The sequence below is a fragment of the Diadema antillarum genome, unplaced genomic scaffold, assembly GCF_040938485.1.
Source record: "Diadema antillarum isolate AM-2024a unplaced genomic scaffold, OU_Dant_1.0 seq00000024_RagTag, whole genome shotgun sequence".
Classification (NCBI taxonomy): Eukaryota; Metazoa; Echinodermata; class Echinoidea; order Diadematoida; family Diadematidae; genus Diadema; species Diadema antillarum.
The window spans coordinates 1,525,509-1,545,677 of record NW_027271142.1 but is presented as its reverse complement, the minus strand read 5'-3'; the positions used below and the strand labels follow the sequence as shown (position 1 = coordinate 1,545,677).

At 39.0% G+C, this 20,169-nt stretch overlaps 1 protein-coding gene across 1 annotated transcript in view; it reads left to right on the top strand.

Annotated features, from left to right (window-relative positions):
* LOC139725214 (A disintegrin and metalloproteinase with thrombospondin motifs 18-like) overlaps positions 1-20,169 on the top strand; it is a 196,946-nt gene that overhangs the window by 174,232 nt on the left and 2,545 nt on the right. Inside the window, 10 exon segments of the mRNA XM_071636304.1 lie at positions 257-365; positions 3,896-4,026; positions 4,781-4,904; positions 8,420-8,664; positions 9,356-9,491; positions 10,425-10,551; positions 10,902-11,071; positions 11,074-11,105; positions 13,352-13,540; positions 18,237-18,437. Coding sequence (XP_071492405.1) covers positions 257-365; positions 3,896-4,026; positions 4,781-4,904; positions 8,420-8,664; positions 9,356-9,491; positions 10,425-10,551; positions 10,902-11,071; positions 11,074-11,105; positions 13,352-13,540; positions 18,237-18,437 — 1,464 coding nt within the window.

Genomic DNA, 20,169 nt, shown 5'->3' with positions numbered 1-20,169 from the left:
GTCTTGGCCGGCTCATGCCCCCCTTGAACTCGAGAGGGAGACAGCTCATTGTCAACTCCCTCACGTGTAGCAGTCACTCATAGTGTACGGCAGGTGATGATAGGTAATTGTTAGTGATACAGCTCCAATTCCCTCCTGCGACATCAAGACTCCTCCCGTTCCACTCTATTTCCGCCTCATTTTTTGGGTCGTGTGGCATAATTTCTCCTGTTTGTCCCCCCACTTTCCCCCCTCCTCATGGTTACCACGACAACAGGAATGCCCCAATGATGCGGTGGATTTCCGTGCCCAGCAGTGCTCAGCATACAACAGCAGGCCGTTCCGGGGATTCTACTATGAGTGGAAGCCATACCTTCATGTCAACAGTAAGAGCTTTTTTTTTTTTCAACCTCTTCCTTGTTTGCTGACTGCAGGGTGGTATTGTCTTGGCAATCAGATCTGAGAGTCACAAACGGTACCATTCTTGAGTGCATACATCCCTATAAAAGTCTGATTATAGTTTTGGGAAGCAATCAGAAAGATTGTAAAGAACATAACTTTTCTATCATACCTGTACTGAAGAAAAATGATACATCAAACATAGTCCAGAAAATCTTGATATGATCCAATTATGTTTCTGTTTCCAAACCATGGGCGGGGGTGGGGGGGGGGGGGGGGGGGGGCTTTAACCTTGATGAAGTTAGAAAACTTGATCCTCAACCACATAAATGTGTTTGTATTAATAGTATAGAGAAGCATCCAGTAGCAAGGCACATGCAATCACTTGTTGAAAGCATACATATGCAGAACAGTGAAAGCTGTTCAGTGATATCATAGCCGGACCACACACACTCAACACATGTGGTGTCAATTTGATCAAATTTGTAACTAAGTGTCATGAACTAGGCTGCTACAGGAAGAAATGATACAGTTGCGACAGAATTGCCTGTACAGATTTAAGCTTTTTGTTCCTATAGTATCAATTCCAAACAACTAGAAACTGTAGTTTATTGGAGAACTTTATACAGATCAGAGAATTATTCTTCTGTAACCTCATTTTGCAAACACTTTCTATGACAAAAGCCAACAAAGCAATGTTTTCCTCGATTTCTCAAGGAGCAGAGAGCAGTAAATGTAGAAGGATCAGATATAGGACAGAAAATGAAGTGAAAGTAGAAAGAGAGAGGAAGAAAGGAGGAAAAGAAATATTTGTAGTAAGGATGACTTGTAAGAGTTACAGAGAAAGGAATGATTTTGTAGAGTAGGGATGAGAATGGGGCGAAAAACTTTCTCGAAGACGAAGATATAGGGTGCAGTGAGGAGAGAAATGATGCCGGAGTTGTTTTGATAGCGTGAGTCATGTGTTGACAGACAAGGGAACATGACTGGACACGAGAGAACAGATTCAGAGACTCTTTTTCCTGGCCTGCTCTCTCTCTCTCTCAGGCAGGAAAAACATTTCAAGATCTGGCCGTCTCCTCAAAGACTTAGAGTGATTCTCGATGGTTGGACTGGAAAGAAGTCTCTGTTATAGTTTCGTCATGGAGCTACTAGTAGCTCCATGGTTTTGTGAGCTGTGACGAGGTACAGCCTCCCATTCAGTTTAAGGGAATTGATGCGTTCTTTGTGCTTTCAAACAATCATAGAGTTGATTGATCAAACTTTGCTCTCATAACTGTAAAGCACAGTCATTGTCATACTGATAGGCTTTATAAAATTTGGTTTGGCTGGGCAGATGGTTATTCACATACACAGAGTGACCACTCTTCAGCGAATTAGAGTTCCACAATATTCTGAAAGGGTAACCCCCTCATTCATTCCTTTTTCTTGTCATATCTGCATGTTGCACAAATGCCCACGACCAATCATAGACTTGATTGATCAAACCTTGCGCTCATAAATTTGAAGCACAGTGTCATGCTCATTATAAGTTTTATAGAATTTGGTTTGGCCAGGCAGAATGGTGATTCACATTCATGGGGTAACCACTTTTTAGGTGAATTACAGTTCTGTAATCCTTGATGGGCTGCCCCCTTATTATTATTATTATCTGCTCATGTCTGAATGTTAAGCAACAACTTTGCCTCCTCCCCTCCCCCCCCCAAAAAAAAAAGTCAAAAATATATTAAAAACAAAACTTTTTGTTTGACTCCCTTGTAGGGGAAAATTGATCAACTTTGTCAATGTTTACATGAAATCATCGGTGCTAGAGTCTTAAGGTCCATCCCACACTCCCAAGATGATTCCCGGGGCGGGGTGACTCATAGAGAAAGTCTCACTCCTCCAGACGACTGTCTCTCCTCCACATCTGATTCCCATGTATCTCGCGGGCCAAATATGATGCAACCTGACAAATTTCAGGCTCTCTTTGCAGACAGCAGACAGCAATCCAAAGGTTCCCCTCCACCCCCCCCCCCTTCTCCTCCCCTCACTGTCTGCTCAGCCTCTCTCTCGGTGGGGGCTGATCAGAGATGACAACACCCGGTCAGCTCTACTTGTAAGGCCAATGATCCGATCTTTGGACTGCAGGGCCAAGCAAGACACGGCCGCCGGGCGCAAACAGCGAGGCCAGATGGGAATTGCCTGTTTTGCCAACAATGTGACAGATGCTGTAAATGTGCTTGAAGAAGGAAGAGCATTGTAGTACAGTGTACATCTGACTTACTGCCCGGGCACAGTAGGAAGCATAGTGAGGTGGTCACATGACAGTGGGTAGCAGCATTTAAAGAGGTCACCGAACTGTAAGGAAACCTCCTCCAGTGTCTTGGGTTTTGCTGCAGAACACTTGTGTGTTGTATGAGTTTTGACACTGAAGAGCTTTAGTACTTACCCCCTACCCTCCCCCCCCCCACACCAAGTTAATTTATTCTCATGAAAAACTTTTTATTTATCTGGTGAGGATGGACTGATTTTGCTACAACACGCATTCCTCATAGACACCTGCCCGAGTATACTTGAGACTCGTCCTCAAAAGGGTTAACCATTTTATGTCTTGTAATTTGAGCAAGATCCCTCATCAGGAGATTGAAATAACAAAATACTCTCTTGTGCAACACTGTATTCATGCTAAGTATGCAAATTGTTGTCATGAGTTATATTCTGTTTTGATATGATAGCATTTCAGTGATATTTCCATACAAAGCAAGTGTGCATGATTTTCCTATTGCAGTTGAGGTTTCACGGCTGCCTAATTGAATGTCTGTTTGCCATCTTCCTTTTCTTGTAATCTTTACATTGGGTTAAAGAAATATATTTAATCAAGCTATAGTGATGTTTAAAGTTTTTTCTTTTAATGGGGAAGATTGATGTGTGTTTTAGGTGTGGGAATAAGGAAACATATGCCACCGATTGATCTTTGGCATGAGAAGACCTCAAAAAGAAGCTTGCCAAAGGAATTTTTGAAGTCCGTCCGTCAAACGAATTTATAAGATTGTGCATGGAATACATTTCAGCTTTGTGCTTACTCATACCATTTTCCTTGGTGGTACCAAAGGTAATCATGACATGTAAAGTTTGGTTTTTGTTGCCTGCTAACATTCACAGCTTACATCTGTCCTCCCCTTCATCTATTTTTATTTCAATTCTACTGTTGTTGTTTTTTTATTCAACTTGCTCCCAACACATCCTCTTCTTTTTGTTCATCTCTACCCTTCCCTTCCTCTTTCTATTCATTTCTCTTCTTCTCCTTTCTCTTTTTCTTCTCCAACCTTTCTTCTTTTGCTTCTCCTTTTTTCCGTCTTCATTTCCTCCTGTTTAATATGACCACATGCACATATTATTTGTCTCTGTATCCCTCCTTCAATGATACTTTGCTTCTTTGTTTGTCGTTGCTACTCTCAAACTTCCCATCTTCAATTTCTACATCATCTTCTTCTCATGCACTCCTTTTTTTCTGCCCTTTCCTTCCTGTCTACAGAAAACGAGGCATGCAAGCTGTACTGCATCGCGGACGGCTTCGACTTCTACTTTGCCCTCTCGGGGAGCGTGGTGGATGGGACGAGGTGCGACGCGGAATCCAACAATGTTTGTGTGAACGGAAGATGTGAGGTGAAGTGCCATCCATATCTCAATTTACTAATCATTTCTAAGGAAAGGGAAAATAGTTTTTAAAGCTTACAAATTCCATCAGTTTTTGTGAAATCATTGCTAGGAGCTATCAGAAGTGGATGATGTCTATAGTTTAAGATGCCAACTTTTACTTCAGACCAAAGGATGATGGTGCATCTAAGTTATTGGTGATGTAGACATACAGCCTATAGCAAAAGGGATTTGCACACTGGTTTGCAAAGAGCAAAGAGAATTTTGAATGCAGCTATGCATGCATTGATAGCAATTAATCAGATCATCTACCATTAACAAGTTTAAAGGATGAATGCATATGTACAAGTAGTTAGAAAAACAGAGGTAGTCCAACAGACTGCAAGAATATAGATATTTAATCTCTTTTTGTACTCGTCAGATATACCACAGTAATATAAGTAAATAAATACTTCTCTGTTGGAGATGAGGTGCGCTCTCAGAACTTGTTATCATTTTGCAATGATTTTAATTGATTTGGAAATCAACACATGTAAGTGAAACTTATGAAACAGTGTCTCACTAAATATGATATGAACAAGTTTCTACATACACAGCCAGGTATTCTGTAGTCTCCCATGTAGTTGGTGAGATTCTTATGTAGGTTGTATTATGAAGGCTAAAGTAGTGTGATAAATGCAATGTTAGGGGCGCCCTCTCCTGTTCTGAGTAAATGCTTGCTAAGTTGTCCACCAACATTCATGCCTTTTTTTTGCCATTGCAGAAGGTTGGCTGTGACTACGTCTTGGGATCCAATGCCAAGCCAGATGCCTGTGGGGTTTGTCAGGGGGATAACTCCACCTGTGACTTTGTCAGTGGTGTCTACAGTGAACAACATCAGCTAAATGGTTGGTAGTGTTTCTCTCTGCTCATACTATACTGTATACGCCATATGTTTAGCGGGTCTAACGTTTCACGAATCAGGACTTTTGAACAATTTCGCGAGTGGTTAAATTCATGATTTTGCAGTGCAGTAATGAACAGAGATATGTATGCATGCACTCACATTCATGTCAGATCAGAGTAGATATTTTCACTTTTTTTTTTTTTTAAATCACAAAGAGCACCCGACTCACAAAACTGGTGAAAATAAATACCTCATGAAATATTTGTCATATATTCAACACCTCCATACCTCTCTTTTCAGACTTTGTTTAAGCTATTAAATGTTTGTGTCACTATTGCTTTTTCCTGTTTTTATCATAATCTCAAAATATCAGAATTCCCTTGACTGCAAGCACTGTGAATAGATGTGAAATTTTTGCTGATGATTTTCCTTAAGCCTTTGAGTGCTCTGAATTCAGATTGGCACAGAAAATGCCATAGCATTGTACACACTGCCTAAAGTCCTTGGTGCAGCAAGGGTTAAAGTAGCACACATTAACCTTTTCACCAATAAGCTGATAAGTGGAAGTAAATGATTTGAACTTGTCAGGTCTCAGATGCAGTGTAACATCCACCTAAACACTTGGGGAACAAGTTGTCTAGCCTTCAGATATTGAAACAGTGGGAGGATTTTTTTTTTTTCAGAAGGAGCAATTTAAACTTGTGCAAACTCTAGCATGTTTTTATATGCTGGCCTTTAAAAAAATGACTGCATGTTGAAGTGTTTCCAAGGGAACGGAGTTGGACAAAGAATTCTTTTTCTGTCTCTCATGTGCAAAACCTCTTCAAGACCCATCCATACAACAATTTTTTTCCCCTGAATTTTTTGTCTTGTCTTAATATGACTCCCATAATTCTTGCCTTAGATGAGTCAGGCAAGCTAATGAGTGAAATCTTTTTAATCAGCTTTGGAGGGGTATAATACCACTTTTTCTTTGCCAAGACTAATTTCATGTGGTGTGACATCAACCTTCTGAGGGCTGTGCAAACCTTGACTCATAGTCCCACTTGACCTCGTTACAGGTTTGCTGCTAATTTTGTCCCCAGGTTGGTTTAGTATAGGTCTTCTACTCAGTAGATGATGTGAATTTATCATGATACAATCTAAAACCAGTACTGATTGATAATGTAGGAAGCATTTGCGAAAATATCTACAACCTGTCATCATCATACACCTGATATAGTTGCTATGCAGATGTCAAAGCCAAAATACTGCAATATTAGGGGTCTGTCTGAAATAGTGAAAATTAAATAATAATAAATCTATTGTAAAAATTTGAGAATGTCATTTCTTGTTGAGGATGTACAGCCAAGATTAAAAACTGTTTTGTTTTCAGAATGTTGGTATCGTTTTCATTAATGAAGTAATTGTTTTTAAATAAATAACTTACTGGACGCCCAACTTCAGTTACACTTCAAATTCCATTTCCTCGATAGTGTGCAGCTTTTTCACAAATATTCACATTTCTCAAATACTTGGGCACAGACAGAACGTGCTCACTGAAGAGGACACGCAAAAACATATTAGTCTAATTTATATGTCAAGAACAGTTCTGAAGAAAAAAATTTCTCGGGAAAAAAAAGGAAATAGGTGAATATTTGTGTAGAAACCAAATGGCAGAGCTATTAAACACATAGATCACACAGAGTTGCCAATTTGTCTTACTCTCTAAACTTGTACAACTCATAACTTTTTTTTTACATGTCCAATTTTTTTTCCCCCAAATTTTCACTGATCTATTTCTCTTATTTTCTGTTTTAGTAAAAAACAATATAATGTCAGAAAAGAATTTCTCTTTGGAGATTGTGTTAGAAAAAGAAAAAGATATCATTTCAGAAATTAATGGCTAAAAACTGCTCTGCAGAGTGTATTCCTACTCTGGTGTGAGGATATGAAAGAGCTACACAAATTATGATAAATCACAGTCCAAGATTGTTGGAAACATCTTACCAGAACATTAATTTGGAATTTAATGGTAAAGGACTGATATGTTCAGAGTAAGTTCCTGCTGCGGCATGAGGAAATGAAAGACCCACACAAATTTCATTAAAACCCTCTCCAAAAGTATTTGAAACATCTTACCAGAGAATTATTTTGGATGATTGGTGCCTGCAATATAATAATTGCCAAGAAATTTTATAATGAAACCTGAAGCAGAATTAGTGTGCTGTAGTAACCAGATTGCTGTTGCAAATGGAATGTATATTTTACGTGGAACTATACAGAAAAACAGTTGAAAATATATATCTACATTGTTTTATGTTATTGCCACTGGATATTTTGACTGCAAATATGAGATAATTTGTGTAGGATTTATCCATTATCTATTCTGTGTCTATGTCAGATTTCCTCTTAGCATTGGGCCGTCTTCAGAATGTGTTTGCTTCATTCAATGTCGGTCTGCCATGCAAAAACCTCCACACTGTGTTCAACTTGGTAACTGTAAACAAAATTTAATTCTCAATGAAAATGAGAGAATAATGATTAGATTCGTTTAAAATAAGTTCACACAGGATGTAGCTGTTTCAGGCACTTGTACAGTCTAGCACCAACACCAGGGAAACAGATGTATCATAAACGTGTGTGAGAAAGAGAATTTTTCTCCCAGATCAAGGAAAAATGGCTATGTTTTGTGTGGTTTTGTCACAATCAATAGCCATGTGGGAGTCCGCACCGTGATTCCTGTCTTCACACTGTTGAACCTTTTTAGGAGAGCCTGTGGCGGAAATGTAATTGGGGTCGTCAGATTAATGAATTAGGCTGGCTTCAGGAGATCAGAGACAGGAAAAATACTCCGCACCGCCTTCCTACGTGTGTTTCAACAACCCTCCGAGATGTTTGGTGTGACATGCTAATTTTGTGCTTCCTCCCTGCACTCGGCCATACATTCCTGGGTGACTGGGGTTGGCCTGTCTGATTAAGCAGGGCCTCAAGGTTAATCAGTTTCCATGGCAACCACTGCAATCACCTCCATCTTTGTAATAGATATCTCCTATCATCGCTCCCCCTCAACACTCCTCTCACGTTGAGAAGTGTCATCCAGAAATGAATATATAGATGTCAAACCAGCCAGTGAACTCTTGTTGCTTAGACTACGTCAGGCGAGATTCACTGAGGAAAGATGGTTATCAAGAGCAGGTGTTACATGAATGTGTAATGATGCACACATTCCAGTGGTAGATTGCAATCTGTGAGATACATGTAATAAGCCTGCTTCAGGCCAGATTAATTAGCCTTAACTACTGTTGGTTCCAGAGTTCATTTTTTTTTTTTGTACAGGAATCAAAATGGTGTGGGGTATCACTTTCAATACCTCTTAATATATTTGGTTTTAAAGAAGACATTCCATTCATAGTGGATGCATTAATAACATATCTGTTTTAGTTTCATTTCAAGGAAGATCAAGATCTACTTACATTTTGGGAGTCCTCACTTCTCTCACACAGCATTGATTATCATATGACTTCATCTTTGCAGATTACTACGAGGTAGTCCGCATTCCGCGGGGAGCCCGTCAGATCCACGTGGAAGAGCTCGCATCCTCTGACTCCTACCTGGCTCTCCGGAACAATCGATACACCTACTACTTGACCGGTGGCTGGACGGTGGACTGGCCTGGGAACTTCAAACTGGCCGGTACTTTGTTTGAGTACCGCAGACCGTACAAGAAGCCCGAATACCTCTCGGCCAGAGGCCCGACCTCGGAAGAGCTGATTGTTGAGGTGAGAGTTGAAAAACGGATGATGGGACTTTGTAGCAGCATCCTATCTCAAAGGGAATACCTCGGATCTTTCTGAGGTTGCTTTATTGAGAATCCTCTGTAGACTTCTTGAAATTTCATACGATTCTATCCCTATATCATTTGTAGAGTGTTTGTTCCTATCTGGTCCTCAATGCAAATTCTCTCTGATACAGAGCCTGATGCTAAACTTAGATATATACCATGGGTCGATGTCATTATTGTTGAGTTTAAGTACATAGCTGCTATATTTACAGCTTTTTATGACCAGTGCGTGGTCTTTTCTTAAGGAATACCACCAAATTACTGGCAGTTTGAGAATGAGAGATAGATAGTTTCAGTGAGGTAAGATTGATTACATCTCATGCAGGTTTTATTTTGGACATGCTATTATAGTTCGTCACCTCCTTAACCTGTTCCCTGCCAATTTCCAAAATGTCCATAGACTTTTCACAGGATATGCTAGGTTTCTTGGGCAATGGGTTTTCACTGTTAGAAAAGAAAGATCATTTAAACGTGATCAGCACTGAATAGTGTGTGCTTGTTAAAACTTTCGAGTGAAAGAGAGTTTTTAGAAGTGCTTGGTGCTATGGTTTGAGAAATATAAACTTTGTGAAGTTATAGTTGTCATGGAAACATGTGATTCAAAGTTTTTGATTCCTATCTCTGGCCAGATCCTCCTCCAAGGCGAAAATCCAGGTGTGCACTACGAGTACACCGTGCAGGGTTCACACGCCTCAGCCGCCTCCTCTCCACACAGGTACACATGGAACGAGACGTACTCCGGCTGCTCGGCTACTTGTGCTGGAGGTAAGGACTTTCAAACTCCGGGGGGACTCAAGCTGTAGTGCTTATACTGAGACCTGTTAGGAATGAAACCCGAGAAGACAGCGTCTTGTTTTCCACATCCATTTGGTTAGCAAGGAAGTGTGTGATGGTCGGATGATGCTTGTTTTAGGAAGGCGCAATATAGAATTGGTTGTAGGAAATGGATTGAGGGTAGCTGGGGGGAAAAAAACCTGAACATATGCAATATGAGATGGGGGAAAACTAGAGTGTTTGTTAGGACGCTGTTGGAATAGAATTGTGTCCGACTAAGCTTGGAAAATAATTTCTAGTGGATATAGAAGAGAGCTGGTTATGATGTTGTTTTGGTTAGGATGGGGTTACAGCCCAGATGAAAAAAGGTTAGGTTATACCCAGAGCTACATAGAAGGCAGAGATGTAGAAAAGGGGGATTAAGTTTGAAGAAAGAGTAACATGAATCTAGGATGAAACAAAGACAGGGTAGCACAGGGAGAAAGGTGTCAGAAGTGTTGAAGATGAGGTTGAGCTTTAGGTGGAGCGCAGGAGTGGAAGAGGTTGGGATGAAATGTGCTCAGTTTAGGGTTGTAAAATGACGTGATGTTCACTGGAAGATGGACTTTGATTGGATGTTGGGATGGGATCAGGCAGACGGTAGGGTGAAATGTGGGTGTACTGAAGGTGAGACAGAGTGAAGTGTGATGGAGTAGAGAGTGATGTTATGTGGTGAAGGATGGATTGGTCTGGGAAAGTGTAAGGTGTTGGGTTTGGGGAGAGGAGCGAAAGGTGGGGTTATCATGGAAAGAGATTTGATGAGGTTGTAGAAGATACCCCACCTACCGTGGAAACCCAGCTTGCAGTGTCTGTGTGAGTGTGTGAGTGTCCGTGAACCAATCAGGGCATATCAGATTAACCCCTCATGTTCTTGTCCTCATTCAGGAGTGAAGACACAACAAGTGACATGCTACAGGAATGGAAGAATGGAGGTGGATGAGTCATTTTGTGATGCCAGCACCAGACCAGAGTCCAGAGTCATTCAGTGTAACACTGACCCATGTCCAGCAAGGTCAGTCCCGGCACCATTTATAGTACTTGCATTGATGCAGAAAAAAGCATGCATTCTTTTACAAATCATTCACTGAAATACAGTTGTGTAAGACTTGTATGCCCACAGGACACAGTATGCTTATGAAGAAATTGCATGGATATTATTGATATTATCTGACTTCAGAATAAGAACATGCAATATTCATATCAATGCTACTGTTTATTCCACAATTAGCTGCTTCTTGAAAGTTCATGTAGGTCTTATTACAGTAATGACACTGTTTTCCATCTAGTGCAAAATTAGTATCTACATTTTGGTCTGTAAAAAAAAAAATTACTAAATATATGTTTGGTCTTTCTGCCTGACAGATGGGTGGTGTATGACTGGCGTTCCTGTAGCAAGAAATGTGGCGGAGGGCGGCAGAAACGAAGAGTGCTCTGTATCAAGGAGATTGACGCAGGAAGGAACAAATCGGTCAAGAGGAGTCTCTGCCCCGGTCCCAGGCCAGAGAAGTCACGACCGTGCAACACGCAGCCCTGCCACCTAAATGGGTGCCTGGACGCTGGTCAGAGGTAGGGTGACCATCGAAAAGTTGGCAGATTGTTTTGTGTTTTGTTTTTATCGAGAAAGAAGAAAATGGTAATACAAAAAAAAAGAGAGATGTTCAATTGGTGATGACACTGCAAACAATGGTAGAGAGTGGCAGAATGATGTTGAATCCGAACATGTCGGAGAAAATATCGCATAAATGTGTTTTTCTGTTGTGAAACTTCAGTAGACAAAGAAAGGTTCTCGAAAGGTTCTCGAAAGGAAAGAATGTAGCCAGACAAAGAAGGTAAACGGAGAGTTGATAAAGATGATGAAGGGGACATGGTGCTGATTAGCCAAAGTGCTTTCATCCTCATAATTCACAGCAATAATTTGTTTTGAAAGAAAGTGAAATGAGTTTGTGAGGGCATGTGCAAAATGAGAGATTAGGTGACAGATTTGGGACAATTTTTATAGCCATTTAAGTTAGGCACAAGGTCAGAAAACTTTTGCACAAACCAGTTGCACTGTCTGCGGTGTCTGCCATTGAATAGATCAAAGAGAGGACTGTGTATGGGTTGTAGAGACTTCTTTCTGAAATGTATCAGCAAAGCCTGATGTCGTCAGCCAAAACTTTGCAAGTACAATACGCTAGCTTTTCCTTGCTTCTGTCAAATATATGCTGGTTGGTAATGCATGATTTCTGCTCTCCTATGTGGACCTGTATATACAATATGTATATGGGACTACAGCAATTCATCCCTGTGTTCACACTTTTCTCTGAACTCATGCAGACAGTCCAGCAAAAAATTGTATATTTCTTTGGGTCTCCCCAATGCAATAAAACCACATTACTCTCTCCCTCAGAGTTATCCCGAACCTTAAACGAGTTCTGGACAGGCTTCTTGACAGGAAAGGCTCGTTCCTGGAGTGTTCTTACAGAGAAATTGATAGAGAACGGTGACTAGTGTGAACACAGTGATTATGGCTGCTGTAAGAACAAGTTCTAGCTTGCTGTTATACTTAAAACACTATTCAACTGTAAAACCATTTTAACAAAGAGGGTTCTATTTTCAGCAGGTGAAAGAGCACTTCTATAATCTAAGCCCAATATCTGTGTATATGTATCCAAATGTCATAATTTTTGACTAACAGAAAATTGAATGAAAACAAATTTTGAAGGGAAATGGCAGCAAGAAATGAGTTTCATGAACTGTTCATTCTTCTGTTGCATCTTTGCACTAGCAAGCGATGTTGAACAAGGGATAAATCTTGCATGTGTGCTCCAGAATGTGGTTGCCATCAAATACATGTATATTATCATGTGCATGAGTTGCAACATTGTTGAAATCTTCATCTGGAATTTTTGTCTCTTTTTCCCCTCTCTCCTATGTCCAAATATGGCCTCTTCCTTTACCCTTTCCCTGCTAATGTGTTTGTGGTCAACTAATCATGAACATCACCCACTGATGAACTTATTTTATGAACCTCTGTCACAAAAACAAAATGGAACATCTCTTCCTTGACTGAAATGCCGCTCTGCAAATTACGTCTGTCTAAATAAATGTATGCTGAATCAAATGGAACACAAAATCTGAAAAACTTATCCCAACACTTACCAAACATTTTTGATCCTATGTTATCTATGGATTATTTGCAAATGTATTCCTGCAATCTGTGTAAATGCCTGCATGACTGCCCTTCTCCATAATTCTGTCCTGTGTGTACTGTGTTTTGTCATCCTTTCTGGGATTGTGTGACATTGACATGTACATGGATTTCCTATTTCCCATTCATAAAACCTGCCACTGACCGTGTGTGTACTTGATGTGTCTGTTTGTTCTGCTGTTGATCTTGTGGTACCTGTCTTCTGTCTGGTCTTTGTCACAACAAACTTTCACGTGGCTGATGCTGTGCCGTCTTCCCTTTGCTGATCCCATATTCCTTTGTCTTGTGTGTTCCAACGGTGGCAAAAACGTTGACCTTTCTGCACATATCGCGATCTTCAATGTTATCTTCCCTCTGACAACATTCATCCTTTCGTGTGTCAAACATTCCTGGTTCCTCCATCACCTCCTCCTACTGCAATGCAAATTTGCCCCATGACCTCATATTTTTCTCACGAAATCAATAATTCTGATAATGTCCACTCTGTGAGCACCTTCTCTGATCCACCTGTTTCTTCTCTTCATCTTTTGCCTTTCCTCCTCCTCTTTCTCCTCCTCCTCCTCCTCCCTTTCTCAATGGCCCCTCCCAACCAACCCCGGTTCCCCCCCATAAAAAAAAACAGTGTTCCCGCACCTGCGGTGATGGGTATCAGACACGCATGGTGTCTTGTGTCTCCCAGACTGGTTCGGGCGAGTACCACCGTGAGTCCTCCAGCCGTTGCCGCGGCTCCGTCCAGCCCCACACGCGCCAACCCTGCAGTCTGGATGAATGCCCTCTCAAAGTCCAGTGGTTTATATCGGCGTGGAGCGAGGTGCGGTCAAGCTTACGTTCTCTAGTGTTCTTCCCTCTGTTGCTCTCTGATTCTCTCTTTATCGTACCCCGCAAACAAAATGCAAACTGGGAACAAGTTGGACAGTCCCCGCAAAATTTCCTGACATATATCTTGCCTATAAATGTAATGTGATGTTGTGCAAACTTGTGAACTGCTGTAGTCTGTTATGAGAAGCACTTACTCTTCTGTCAAAAAGAAAAGCAGGCAATTATTTCACAAAATTTGCTCCTGTACGTCTGTTGTAAAGTGTGTACTTTTGCTTCCAGTGTTTTTACCTACCTTACCTCTTGTGGGAAGAAAATATTCTCATATATACTATTACTCCCAACTTGCAACACACACACACACACACACAATCTGTTTGCCATGACTTGTAGCAACATTTATGCAAGGACTGAAAGCAACTCAAGCACACACAGATAAAAGGAAATGTACCCAAAACTTCATATCTTCAGAAGATAACCCTGTACAACAAACTCCCATTGTTTACCTCAGTTTTACCTCTCTTTGTATTTGTCAGTATGTTAAATATTGTCTTTGCATCAGGCATCCATAATGTCTTTATGCTCCAGCAAAGTAACCTACAGCCAATAGAGATTCCTGTATGTAAATCACAGCCTTGGCAACTTATTTCCTCCGCCAAGGGAGGAGGTTATGTTTTCATTACCGTTGGTTTGTTTGTTTGTTTATCTGTGTGCAAAATAACTCAAAAAGCTGTGCACGGATTTAGATGAAACCTACAGGAAAGGTTGAGAATGATACAAAAAACAGATCATTAAATTTTGGTTGTGATCTGGAAATTTTTGTGGATTTTATGAAGAATTTTAATATTTTGGCAGGTAGGGTCAATGAACTTGGGAGTTCAAGCTGCGCATTTTTTAGGTTTACATACGCGTGCTCTAGTTTCTGGTAGAGCGAGGTGCCCTGTGCAGCTGAGGGTTTATGATGTAACACAGGCTTCTATATTGGGAAATTGGGAGATTTTCAGCATGCATATGTATGGGTGGAAATCACTGATCTCTATGGAAGAAGAATATCAGTGGTGGAAATTAGCTGCTTGGCAAAGGTCTCCACTTTCAGAATGCATTTCAAGTTGTTTCTGAAAATCAAAACAAGGTAGCAGAGATATAGAGATTTCTGATAGTTCTTCATTATGCACAGTATTATAATCACAGCTTTGGATGAAAATGAAAGTTAGTCATGGATATTCAAGCTTTCTGATGTAGATATCATATCATGAAAATAACAATTTCATTTTAACTAAGCTAATAGGTACAGTTATATAGATTTCGATTTGTACAAATTTGATATTACACCACGTTTTTCAGACCAACACACTGAACTCTATTGTTTCCTTCATATTGAAATGAAACCTGTTTGGTATTCATAGAAGGATCAGATATGTGTCTATCCATTCTCTCAAGGAGCATCAATTGCAGCTTCATAACTTGAGGACTCGATGGTTGCTATGGCGATGTCTCGTATGACAGTGTGAAGATGGAATTTCTTTTAGATGAGACTTGTAGAACCTCAGAAATCATAGGATGAGTGGTATCAGTTCATATTGAAGGTGTCATTTCAAATCAGTTGTAGTCAGTGTCAAATTAGGAGTTTAGCCTAGTGAGAGATATACCGATTCCAAATACTCTGTCATTTTGTAATACTATTAAAACATTAGATGATGATTTGGATGAACACGAAGTGTAATCTTGGAGATTGTGATCTTTCTCAAGATCACAATGTCCAAGTTCAATCCATTTGCTTTTAGAAGCAGATAATTTTACATCATCGAGCTCACATTCACATTTTAAATGCATAGGCTGTAAAACCCCAAAATTCATGGTTTGTCTGATTGCAAGGGTATGGTGAAATAGATTCTTAAACAATGAATGGATCAACTTTCTGAATACCATGTGATTGCACCATATAATGTTCCAGTGGGCTGAAGGAATTTTCCCCCATATTTCGGGTCATGATCCTTTCTGCAAAATAAATAAGTAAGCCCGAAGGACGGTTTTGCTTTGTGCAACATTAATGGACAAAAACTCACCCAAGATAAATCACCAGATGAAATGATCAGAATCAAAGCATTGAAACATTACATGAACTTAGAAAGAAACATAAATAAATCACAGAGACAAAAATAGAGCATACAGTTTGGTTTCTCTACAAAGTTCTAGCAACACAAATATTGACATTAAAGGCAATCAAGATCTGTCCTAAAACCAATCAGAATCTGTCATATAAGATATCTCTGAGTGTTAACATTAGATCTTGGAGCAACGATACTTTTGCCAACAGAGTCCAATAGTCATTTGTATCGAACAAATTTGGAACATCACAATCTCATTCAGATTTTTTCACTTTGAAAGCTTAGATAGTGCAGTCACCCAAGGCTAATGTCCAGTTGAGTTTGATTGCAAAACAGCTCATGAGCCACTTTTTGAACACATTTAGCTAAATCCATTATCATAAGGAGCAAAATAAAACCTGTCCAGTGAAACTTCACTTGTTACATAACAAGGAATATTCTAGAAGTTATGATGACAAATATATTATATCTTCTGATCATTTTCTTTGTTTTTTTAGCAGCTTTAATGGCAAATGCCTCAAATTGTAAGAATGGAGTTAAGTCATTTTGCAATCAAACTCTTCAGTTTGTACATTTGACAACCTACACTTGTGACTGTGAAAAGTTGATGGCATTATTAGATAGATACTAAAGATACTAAAGAAAGATACTAAAGTTGGGCTGTGGGTCTCTTACCATGGTGGTCTTATATATATAGATGTATATATATATTTTTTTTTCCCCTGTACAAGGTTTTCAAAGTATTATTTCATATTCTTTGACATTACCTGCATGAACTGGATGTCATTACTGATTTCAATGAGCCAGAATCTGCTTTTATTGGTTGTATATATATATATATATATATATATATATATATATATATATACACACACATCAGATCTTTAATGAGTTCTCAGCATACTCACTCATTCACTTTCAGCCGCTCTGATAATCGATATTCCATATTCCACAACTAAGCTTTCTTGCGTCGGGATGCACTTTGGAACACACATATATATATATATATTATATTTATATATCATGCCGAATAAACAATGTTTTGTGACCTGAGAAAGATATTGTAATGTACATAGAAAAAAATACAAAATAAAAAAGCCTATCTGTAGAAAGGCATAGTAATTTTGCTTTATAACTTCATTTTAATATCCCATTTAATTATTGCCTTTCTCTTTAAAGCATGATGGTGAAGAGCTGAGATATATTCAATTTCCTCTTTGATAAATACATCTAAACAAATTATTGGATTTGTCTGTGGATGTTTGCAGAGTTCCTTATGGACAAATGTTTATTGCTTTCAATATGTTTCATGCCATTTCTGGGGAAACAATGGAATTACCTATTGCAGCATTAGTTATATCCCTGATTGTTGGTGTTTCACACATATGCAACATGACCCTTTCAAAGAATCTGCAGTGACGGTCCAACTATACAGTCACATAATATATCAAATGTTTTCATTGTCTAGTTTTGAATAGTTTAGAAGCATATGTTTATTGTTTTTCTTCATTGTATTAATGTTATTCACTATCGGTCACCAAACAGTCAAGCTTTGTGCTTATTCTTGGCAATCGTTCTGTATGCAAATTAACCCTAACTAGGCCGGGCTATTTTGGTAGTTGATAGAGCCGGGGGGGGGCCTCCCAGGCCCCCCCTCCAGATCTCGGCCGTCGACCGCGCGATCGCGACGAAAATTGGCACACACATTGCCTATGATGTAATCTAAAATACCATGAAGTTAATTTTAAAAAGAAATCATAATTTATGCTAAATTATGCTAATTTATGCATGATGATGCATAAAATCAGACTATTTGGCATAAATCACAAAAAAAAGCTCAAAACAGGCCCATTTTTTGTGTAAATATTCTTTTTAGTGTCCTTAGCAAATGTAATAAAAAAGATTGTGATATCATACAAAATTCTTAAGTATTTTAGTGTTTTTTGAGTTTCTCATCTATTTCTTTGTTTTTTCGACTTTATGTTTTTCATTGTTTTTTCCATGAAATTTGTCCGCGACATCGCTCCGAACAAGAAAATATGTTATTCATTGATTTTAATCAATAAAACACCAAAATAATCCTGCTTTTATGAAATTTGCCAGTAAGCACAGTTTGCATTGAAATTGTACACGAATTAACGTTTTTGAGCAATTTTTGGTCTGACATGCATGTACATATTTATGCGTAACTTCGGAACCGCGTGCCCGGGTGTCGCAAATTTGGTGTCAAAAGATGCGGGAGACTCGAAAGAAAAAAGTCATGAAACGTCGCGGCGATAGCTTTTTGCGATTGCGATACATCGCGCGGAACGTCAGGGGGGGGGGGACCTCGGAGGCCCCCCCGGCCTAGTTAGGGTTAAGATGTAGCTCATGTGATTATAATTTACAGATGTATATATTTGACGATAATTGTTGAAAATAGTCATATTACTGTTATTACTGTTATTATTTTGTACAATGTTAATGAAATTGCAGAGAATTAATGTATACTTGCAAAGTAAATGGCATACAGAGAATAAATCAAATCAAATCAAATCAAGTCAATATGTGAAATATTTTCTTGCTCATGCATTCACCATCCAGTGCTCCCGGTCATGCGGTTTGGGCAAGCGGCTGCGAATAATGAAGTGCAGTCACTTGGATGACCAGGGCCAGTACCGGGAGCTGCCGGAGGAACGTTGCCAGCATCTCAGCAGACCAGTTTTGTCTCTCACCAAACCCTGCAACCTTCAATCCTGCACCCGAGAGGTCAGAGGTCAATGGCAGACTGGAGAGTGGTCTCAGGTATTTTGAATAAAACAAAACCAGACAAACATACATTGTATAAATAAGAACCTATACAAAGAATCTCCACAGGGTTAGATGTGCTTGTGTAACACACACAAAGTTTTGTTCACTGACCATAGATAATATGGCTACCTGATTTATTCTTTCTGATCTTCAGCTCTTGACATTCTAGTTGTTTTATTTACAAAGGCAGTTCCAAGCAGTTTTAATTGATATATATTCAGAGACATTTCAAGCTGCAAGCCTCAATAGATTGTTGAAAAATTGTTAAGATCATTCTGATGTTCAAATGTACGCTTACAACATGAGTACACACTGTGTACTTGTAAGAGGAACCAAACATTTTTACATAATCTTTATCAAGTTGCAATAGTTCTCCCAGGATTAAATCTTTCGACTTTCTTTTCTAACGCATGTATATATTCACACATATATGATGAGTTAAAATGCAAAAACTGATATATCAATTTTTGTCAACTTCAGATATTTGACAGAAAAGCTTGTAAAACAACAAAGAAAATAATTAGAATGTATGTGATGATTTGAAGAATATCTTGAAAAATATTTCTTGTTATGTAATGAATGCAGATTCATTGAAAAGATCTGATTTTTCTCAAATTTATAACCTTACTGTAAAACCATTGAAAATGGCATTTACTGGTATATACATATAATTCCTGTATATTATGTAATTTTTATACTATTACTATTACTATTACTATTACTATTATTTATAGTGCGCTTTTCCCACAAGGCCCAAAGCGCTTACAATCAATTCAAAACATGTACGACAGTATGTATAATTGGATAAATGTTATATATACAGCTACGAACTAGTTGCTACTGAAAAGATGTGTTTTCAAGGCTTTTTTGAACACACTGACTGATGGAGACTGTCTAACGGTAAGTGGTAAATTGTTCCAGTGCTTTGAAGCAGACACAGTAAATGTCCTATCACCGGCTAAGGTGCGAGTAACAGAGTATGTGAGACGAAGCGGATCACTAGATGACCTCAAATTTCTAGTAGGTGTATATAAAGTCAAACAGGCGTCTAGATATTTCGGAGCTTGATCGTTAAGGATTTTATAAACAAACAAAACTAATTTGAAAATTATCCGTTGCTTCAAAGGAAGCCAGTGCAACGACTTCAGAAGTGGCTGAGATGGGTAGTCCCTAGAAACCTGAAACACTAATCGGGCTGCCCAATTTTGAAGTCGCTGCACACGATCCAGTTGAGTTGAAGGAATGGAAGAGAGAAGCCCGTTACAATAATCTATACGGGATAGAACTAAAGAACGCACTGCGTTATGACATGCAGATTGATCAATAAATCTCCTAATCCTAGCAATATTTCTTAAATAAAACGTAACAGTACTACAAATTTGAGAAATATGTTGAGACATTGACATTCGACAATCAAAAATAACACCAAGATTTCTTATTGTTTCTGAGGGGCTAATTAGTGTGCAACCAACATTGAGCTGAATGTTTGAAAGACCGCGCAGATTGTGGGCTGAAGCTGCTACAAAAAACTCAGTCTTCGAATCATTCAGTTTCAACTTATTTGCTACCATCCATTTCTTAATATCTAAAATACACATTTCAAGTTTAGTGATGGCATTAAAAGAAGCTCCTGGAGTCTTCGGGTCATAAGAAATATATAACTGTATATCATCAGCATAAAAATGATAATTAACATCATAATGTTGGGCTATCTCGCCAACTGGAA